Source organism: Camelina sativa, chromosome 10 (genome assembly GCF_000633955.1).
Source record: "Camelina sativa cultivar DH55 chromosome 10, Cs, whole genome shotgun sequence".
Taxonomy (NCBI): Eukaryota; Viridiplantae; Streptophyta; class Magnoliopsida; order Brassicales; family Brassicaceae; genus Camelina; species Camelina sativa.
This window is the reverse complement of record NC_025694.1, coordinates 5617877-5625835: the sequence shown is the minus strand read 5'-3', so window position 1 is coordinate 5625835 and position 7959 is coordinate 5617877. Positions and strand designations below refer to the sequence as shown.

The following is a 7959-nucleotide window of genomic DNA, read 5'->3' as shown; positions in this document are numbered from 1 at the left end:
AACATCAAGGTGAAGAGATTCGTGAGGTACACTCTCGGAGAAGGCCTTGAGAAAAAAAGCCAGGACTTTGCTGCTGAGGTTGCTGCCCAAACTGCAGCTAAACCGAAAGCTAAAGAAGAGAAAGAACAGCCAAAAGCTGAAGAGGTCAAGGAAGCAAGGTGAGATGTGTTTTTTAATATTTGCTAGTCTTGACATGAGTTCTTAAAATGTTTTTGGCTATAAGAAGATTTAAACTTTTTTCACTCTACGGCACTGCAGTCCAGCAGCTACAGTGGTTTCAGCTGCTCTTGTGAAGCAACTGCGTGAAGAGACAGGAGCCGGAATGATGGACTGCAAGAAGGCATTGGCGGAGACAGGAGGAGATCTTGAGAAAGCACAAGAATTCCTCAGAAAGAAGGGTCTCTCATCAGCAGATAAAAAATCAAGCCGGCTTGCAGCAGAAGGGAGAATCGGCTCATACATCCACGACTCTCGGATTGGAGTTCTGATTGAAGTGAACTGTGAGACAGATTTTGTCGGAAGAAGCGAGAAATTCAAGGAATTGGTTGATGATCTTGCAATGCAAGCAGTGGCTAATCCACAGGTAATGTCCTCATCTCAAACAATGGCTCCTTAAACAATGGTTAGTGGTCTCTGACCTGACATGTCAATGCGCAGGTGCAATATGTTTCGATAGAGGACATTCCAGAGGAGATAAAGCAGAAAGAAAAAGCGATTGAGATGCAAAGAGAGGATCTTTTGTCGAAACCAGAGAACATAAGGGAGAAGATTGTTGAAGGGAGGATCTCAAAGAGGCTTGGAGAAATGGCATTGCTTGAGCAGCCTTTCATTAAAGACGACAGTGTTCTGGTTAAGGATCTGGTGAAGCAAACGGTGGCTACCCTTGGAGAAAACATCAAAGTCAGAAGGTTTGTGAAATTTACTCTTGGAGAAGATAACTGATGTTGCAGAAGGTTTGTGAAGTTTACTCTTGGAGAAGATAACTGATGAGACAAATTAAAGTTTTCAAATAAGGGGAGCTCTGTTTTGTGTCATGTGAGTTAAAAAGCAAAAGTCTTCCTTTTTTTGTTTTGTAGACAAAAATCTTCAGTATTCACTTTTGATTAGTTTTTAATCAAAACCTGTAATTTTTTGTTCATGAAAATATGAGATTTTTTTGGCTTATAAACATGTTATTTATTAAGTGACATTATAGATCGAAATTTCTTTTTTTTAAAAGTTGGTTTATATTGATATTTGAAATTTTAAACATTATTTAAAAAAAAAATCAAATTAGAGTACATCTTAAGCTTCAAAATGGCTGGGCTAGCACAGTCAACACAAAAATTAACAAAAAAAATTTGCCCTAAACTCTTTTTTTAATAATTAATTTTATTTTTATTTTGTATAGAAATGCTAAAAAGTGAAGAAAAAAAATCTAACATAGTATATTTAACTTTAAGTCTTTAATCTTAAACAAAAAAAAAAGTTTAATTAGTTAAAATATAGTAAAATACTATAAGTCTATATAATAACAATACTAAAGTTATAACAACACAATATGGCTAATTGTTAATTAGTTAAACTTTGATTTATCACAACTACAAAAAAGTTCTCATCTAAAATAAAAAAAGTTAGGTCGTCCCACTTAATTTTGAAGCCCAATAAAAGTTAGGGATGGGTAGGGATAGAGTAAGCGTTTCCGAGGTTGTCATTTGCTTTAAGGAAAAAATCAAAAACCTCTGTCTGTCTTCTTCTTCTTCTTCTTCTTCTCGCAGCGTCTCTCTCTGTTAATTTCCCTCTCCTGCAGAAGAGCCAAGAGGTTCGTGAACATTCCAATCTCGAATTATCCTTTTGTGTTATTTAGCTTTCTCGAGATCCGATATAATGTTATTTACTAGTGAATTCTAGGTTTCTTGGTTATGAGAGAAGTGATCTTTCTCAATTTAGAAACTTTTTATTCGAATCGTTTGAATTCTGTTTTTTTTTTTATGGGTTTGAATCATAAGCCATGATATGTCGGTGTATTGAGATCGACTTGGTCTAAAACTGCTCTCTTTGCCTGATCTTGACATACCAATGTTTATTCCTCTATCTAAATTAAGCAATGTCAATTTTGAGAAGAAAAAAAAAAAAAAAAACTTGTCTTTGTGTTCTGGATCACTTTGCATGGCTCTAGAAAGTTCGGTGTTTAGGGAGTTGCATAACCAAAATCTTGTTTTACTTGGAACTATAGATTAATATAGACAGATCTTGTGAACAGTTGATACTTGGTTGCTGAAGTCATTGTATGCTTGTTTTGTTGTTTACAGATGAATTTTGGGTTGCCTGGTATTTCCTGGTTTGGCAGCATCACCTCGAAGAAGGATGTACCTATGATTGAAACCGTGACATCGACAACATCTCTTGTGGAACAGCCAGAGCAAAGGAAAGCAACAATGTCTATCCTGGAACAGCCAGAGCAAGGGAAATCGACAATGTCTATCCTGGAACAGCCAAAGCAAGGGAAAGGATTGTTTGATATCAAAATATGGACCTGGTCCTTTAGTTCAGCACTTCCTTGGGCTGCAAATGCTGCTGATGGAAAGCAGAAACCTACTACTATAAATAGAGGGTTAAAAAGGCATGCCCTTTCTCGAAGGTCCTCTAGATCGAACGCTGTGAATACTGTTTATCGGTTTAGACCTTATGTTTCGAAGGTTCCCTGGCACACAGGAACGAGGGCGTTTCTCTCACAGCTTTTTCCGAGATACGGACATTATTGTGGACCTAACTGGTCTAGTGGGAAAGATGGGGGTTCCATGGTTTGGGATCAGAGACCTATTGACTGGTTAGATCATTGCTGTTATTGCCATGATATTGGTTATGATACTCATGACCAGGCAGAGTTGCTAAAAGCTGACATGGCGTTTCTTGAGTGTTTGGAATCAAACAAGCGCGTAGTTACAAGGGGAGATGCTCAAGTTGCTCACTTTTACAAAACGATGTGCATAACAGGTAAACTGCAATGTCTTTATGTTTCTCTCTGTGACATGCCTTGGTTCTAAGTCATAAGTTGATTGGCTGTAGACTGTAGTCTCATTTGGTCAGTATGCTATTATATCCATGTGGTTCAGTACTCTATCTAATGTCTCTAGATGTAGTTAAGTGGTGTGAACACTAGAAAATGTAGGATTATTTCATATCTGCCGTTATTGGTGTTAGTTGTGATGTCTGATAATTGCAGTCTACATTTGAGAATATATCTTGAAAGTTGAAACCATCTATGTGAAATTCTCTCAGGTCTAAAGAGCATACTAATACCCTACAGAAGCTACCTTGTGAAGATACAATACGGGCAAAATTTACTCGACTTTGGCTGGTTAATGAACAACCTCAGCAAGAGAAGCTGGAGTTTTCAGAAGAATTGAGACATAATCCCTGTACATAGAAGTCGTAAAGAGAAGGAATCTGAGGATTAGGTTCGGTAGTATAGATAAAATATATGAAAATGTGGAAACGCTAGTAAGTGGTGTGTGTCTTTTGAACCCGTTGTGTATGTTTGGTAATAATATGATCCGATCATTTTGTTTGAATGCAATAGCTCTATCCGAAGATCTATATAGTATATAACTCCATGAAAACTATATGTAGTAAATATTTTCTTACTAAGGTTTGCTCTTTGCATCGCTGAGATGCGCTCATTTGGTTTCCCATTGGTTAACAAAAAAACCAAGCCGGGTAGATATAACATTGAGTACGTTACCGGGTTTACACACTACCAACCTTTTTATACATATGAATTATGAAGTCTTCCTTGGCAAACACACATATACAAACCCATATGATCCATTAGATTGATTAGAGACAGAAGAGGAAGAAGCCTTATTAAGAGCTTAGTAGAGGCTGTTTTAAGAAAGATCACTCCTAGCACACAAAGCACAAAAAATACTTCAAAACAAAATGGCTATTACATTTCTTAAAAACATATTTTTTTCAAACATATTATCACATAAAAGGGAATTTCTTAGTTCCGGCTTCTGCACTTCTCCATCACCCTTGGAGCTGCATAAAAGAAACAGAAAAGATTTCTGTTAGAAACATGGTGTACGTTACAGTTTCTTCATATCGTGCAGTAGTAAGTTCCTAGTGTTTAAGAGCTTGCAAAGGACCATAGAGAATCCAGCAAGAATTATGAAAGTTTAGAAGGCGGTCTTAGTTCAAAATGGACCACCTAATACATCTTAAAACCGACCACATGGGTGTAGAACAGATTGATCTGCGTAAAAGTAGAGAGTTTAGAGAAGAAAGACTAACCTAAGCCAATAGCCTCAGAGCTCTTCATGATCTTCAGCTTCTTGCAGGAGCATATAAACATTCTGCACAGAGAAAAAGACAGTAAGAGAGCTTCACTGAACTATATTCTTCTGTTAAGCTTGAAGCATGCTCAGATCATTAGATATGATATAATACTTGATGATAGTATACAACAATCAAGCGGTTGAGATTTGAGTACTTAAAATTAGAAATCAAAGACTTACTCCCAAGGGACATCACCGACCAGCATCCAGTCACTGTCTTTATCTTCATAGGTAACAACATACTCAGAACCACGCAAGAGATCAGTCAAGCGACTCTCGTTTAACCCATCTCTGCCGCACCCTCCATGAGACCCAAACTGACCTGAAAAATCCAAAGAAACACCCAAAAGAAAACAGTTACACACTAACTCAGTCACAGTATTTACCTCAAAGAAGGAGAGGACTAGAAAACGTTACCTATGGTGAAGCAGCTAAACATCTTCTCAAGAGCAGAAGAGAGCTCAAGGTAGCTCTTGTAAGTTTTGAGATCGATTTTTCTCAAGTAAGGAGCACCTTCCATACTCACTTTGACATACAAGCAAGGTTGTTGTTCTGGTCCAGACTTAGCCTCTGCATCTTCTGTCTCTGAGTTATTTCCTGGTTTCTGAGATTGAGAAGAAGCCATTGAGTTCTTCCTGAATGATCTAATTGGTGGCCAACCCACCACTTGTGCTCTGCTCAATCAAAAAAACAAACACCATCAAGAACCTCTTTTCATAAAAGCTTTCTATGTTTTTACATATCTGAGAAAGATCTAAAACAGAGCAAATGGAAAAAAGAAGAAGCTTACTTTGAAGCTGGAGCTGTTGCAGAGTTCTTCTTCTCCTTAACCGGAACAGCCGGTTTAGAAAAAGTAGTCGACTTACCATCTTTCACAACGGAGCTACCAGGACCAGAACCGGAGCCAGCATCACCAGTAGCAGTAGTGGATCCAGGAGAGAAGACCCATTTGTTAGACTCATTAATGGCGTCAGAGAACACCCTTTTGGCACCTGACACAGGACAGCTAGTCTTGTTGAGAGACAAGAATCTTGTGTCGACTCGCTCCGGTGACTCAGAACCGGGTAAACCGAGTCTCAGCTCGGTTGCCTTGAAATTCAGACCGTCGTTGTTATTGTCTCTGGTTTTGGTTTTGTCAGACATTGTTGTTGTTGCTGTTTCCATGGTAGGAAACTCTGACAAACCTATGTAATCATGCTCTGCTGCTACTACAGATTCAGACATAAGTATTTTTTTTTTCTTTCAAATAAGTATGTTGAGAAGAAACTTTTGAAGTACTTAGTGATTACAACAAAACACTTTCTTGAGAGAAATGGGAAACAAAAAATTCTGAAGTTGAGATCAATTGTAAGGTGTATTTTGTGGGAGAAATAATTAAAAACAAAAAAGGTGATGAGATTGAGAGCTTTATTTTTTTACTTTATCGTCCTTTTTTTTTGTTTTTAAAATTTGGCAGTAATCGTATTTTCCAAAAAGTAGACAAAAGTTCACATAATTTTATATTTTTTATAATCTGTATCATTAGAAGTGTATTTGTTTCCTCTTTGGGGAAGGGTTTAAACTTTAAACACTAATCGTTTGCTCTTAAGATTTAAAAATGTTTGTTTCCACCAAATAAATAGATTATAAAATGTTTGTTTAAAGAACATGTTTTTTTATATTTTGGTAAATTGTTTTATACATACATGTATGAATGATGATGATGTATCGTGTGTGTAGACAGACATCTATTCCCCGACAGGTCACAGAAAGCGTCCGTAAATCTTTCCTATTTTGCCCTTCTCTCTCTATCTTTCTTTCTTATTACAGTTTTTTTTTTATCTTTAGATTTTACTTTTGTAAAAAAGAGCAAAAAAACGACAACAATTTGATATCTCATGAATGTGCATGTTTTAGTTGCATCTAAAAATACACTTTTAAATTCAGTTCCTTCTTGATATTCAAATGAGTTATATTGATCAGTTTAAGAACTACACGTATAATGGTGTGAATGGTTGCAGTGGTTGGGGTGGACAAATCCGTCTGCGGACTGGACCGTTTTTTATTTATCATTCAGCAAATGTAGTCCGTAATAGTACGGTCCAAATAAAACATAAACAAAACCGCAACGGACCAACTATAAACCGCTTTTGCATACAAATCGAGTTGGTCCGCAGCGGTCTGTAGTCCACCTTAAAAATAGAGCGGTCCAGACCGCATATGCATTTGACCGCCATGATCGCAGTTACCGTTCAAACCCTAAATGTTTTAGATTAGTTTCAGGAGCTGACTCATGATGATTTGTTCGATCGTGAAACAATTTTACTCATTACTCATGATGATTGACTTGTTCTTAGTTGAAATGAAGTTGACAAATACTAGTAGGTAATTTTTTTTACTTTTAACAGTATTTCACCTCAAAAACAAAAGTTAAAGACAATACCTATGATTTGACAAAAGAGAAAACAATACTTATGATTTTTTTAATAACGCCGAACCATTGAATCATGTTCATGATTGCATAAACATAATCTATAAGAAAATCAAACGATAAAACTTGCCAAGATAATGTTTAAACGCTAATATATTATAGCTTGCGAATAGAGAAATTATTAAGTGGCCAATAATTGCGATGGAGGGGTGGATTAGACTTGGGGATGAGAATTGAGAACCAGAGAAGAGAATCTCGAAAAAAAGTTTTGGACCCATGGGTTCTCATTGTTGAGCCCACCAGAAGCATGAAAAGGGGAAAGAAACAGTAGGGAGGGGTAGGTCTTTACCACTTAAGCCGCAGTAGCAATATTGAGCAGTGTTCCCAAAAAGAATTGTGGTCTCCACACTCCACTTTTCAAATTTTTATCAGACTATCTGTTTCTTCCACAATCAAGCTTCAAGCATATAGATATGCTTAAATTACAATTTGACGACCTATTTTATAACTTTTTCAGAGAGTTGGATCATATCATATTTAACTTTGCATATATATATATATATATATATATATATGCTTCCCTATCTCCATATATATCTTTTGAAAGTGGATGACTACACATTAGTGTTTTATGTTCGAGATTTTAACCCTGTACTCAAACCAACAAAAGTCAGATGTTTAATTGATGATAATTAATATGAGAAGAAATATATGAAATAGTTTCATTTCTACCAATGTATTACTATCTGAGTAAGTCATTTGTAACAACGACATGTATATAACAAGAAGACTGGACATACAAAAATAGACGTGTAAGTTGCAGTATTACGCCATGCATAGTAATTTGGTAAAGCCTCTTAGGTGGATTCATCTTTGGATCTTATCTAAAGCTTTTTGGATTTGTGTTTTAGTGTAAGCTCGAGTGTCTTAATCGTAAGGTGCCTTTCTTTAACTTTTCCTTTGTCTCTCTCTTTTTTTGGGCAAGGTTTTTGTCGTTTTCTTGACATCTCATCGTATATTGCACCTTAACTCACCATCTAATCGTGCCATTAGTTACCCTCAAAGCTACAAAGATAACTTAAAGATAAGCGTACTTTGTGCCATGAGTGCCTTGTACAGAGTTTTTAGACTTCTTCAGGAGGTATTTCGTTAGTTTTCACTTTTTTGGATCAAGACTTCAAGTGCAGATTGTTTGTTTAATTCGTACCACTATAATTAGGATGTTGTTGA

At 36.4% G+C, this 7959-nt stretch overlaps 3 protein-coding genes across 4 annotated transcripts in view; 2 read left to right on the top strand and 1 right to left on the bottom strand.

Annotated features, from left to right (window-relative positions):
• Positions 1-1168, top strand: part of LOC104717292 — a 4966-nt gene extending 3798 nt beyond the window's left edge. The window contains exons 6-8 of one of the 2 annotated variants that reach the window (XM_010434839.2): positions 10-158; positions 259-583; positions 658-1168. In XM_010434839.2, coding sequence (XP_010433141.1) covers positions 10-158; positions 259-583; positions 658-942 — 759 coding nt within the window. In that variant the 3' untranslated portion in view covers positions 943-1168. The remainder of the gene's footprint in view (positions 1-9; positions 159-258; positions 584-657) is intronic. The other variant, XM_019231185.1, reaches the window with a different exon arrangement.
• LOC104717290 lies at positions 1653-3559 on the top strand. Its single transcript, XM_010434838.2, has 3 exons — positions 1653-1801; positions 2292-2976; positions 3262-3559. Exons 2-3 carry the CDS (start codon positions 2292-2294, stop codon positions 3387-3389), a joined length of 813 nt encoding a protein of 270 aa, XP_010433140.1. The 5' UTR covers positions 1653-1801; the 3' UTR covers positions 3390-3559.
• LOC104717289 (auxin-responsive protein IAA27) lies at positions 3729-5695 on the bottom strand. The gene is made up of 5 exons (XM_010434837.2): positions 5110-5695; positions 4737-4993; positions 4500-4641; positions 4276-4337; positions 3729-4023 (listed from the first exon to the last, which is right to left on the bottom strand). Exons 1-5 carry the CDS (start codon positions 5541-5543, stop codon positions 3986-3988), a joined length of 933 nt encoding a protein of 310 aa, XP_010433139.1. The 5' UTR covers positions 5544-5695; the 3' UTR covers positions 3729-3985.

What these genes read in the sequence shown, in the direction of transcription:
- LOC104717289 (XM_010434837.2), bottom strand. Translation starts at nt 5,543, where the DNA reads ATGTCTGAATCTGTAGTAGCAGCAGAGCATGATTACATAGGTTTGTCA. An exon ending in GTTTAGCTGCTTCACCATAG is followed by an intron (nt 4,642 to 4,736) that starts GTAACGTTTTCT and finishes TGGATTTTTCAG; the next exon opens with GTCAGTTTGGGTCTCATGGA. An exon ending in CTCTGAGGCTATTGGCTTAG is followed by an intron (nt 4,024 to 4,275) that starts GTTAGTCTTTCT and finishes TCTTTTATGCAG; the next exon opens with CTCCAAGGGTGATGGAGAAG.
- LOC104717290 (XM_010434838.2), top strand. Translation starts at nt 2,292, where the DNA reads ATGAATTTTGGGTTGCCTGGTATTTCCTGGTTTGGCAGCATCACCTCG. An exon ending in CAAAACGATGTGCATAACAG is followed by an intron (nt 2,977 to 3,261) that starts GTAAACTGCAAT and finishes AAATTCTCTCAG; the next exon opens with GTCTAAAGAGCATACTAATA.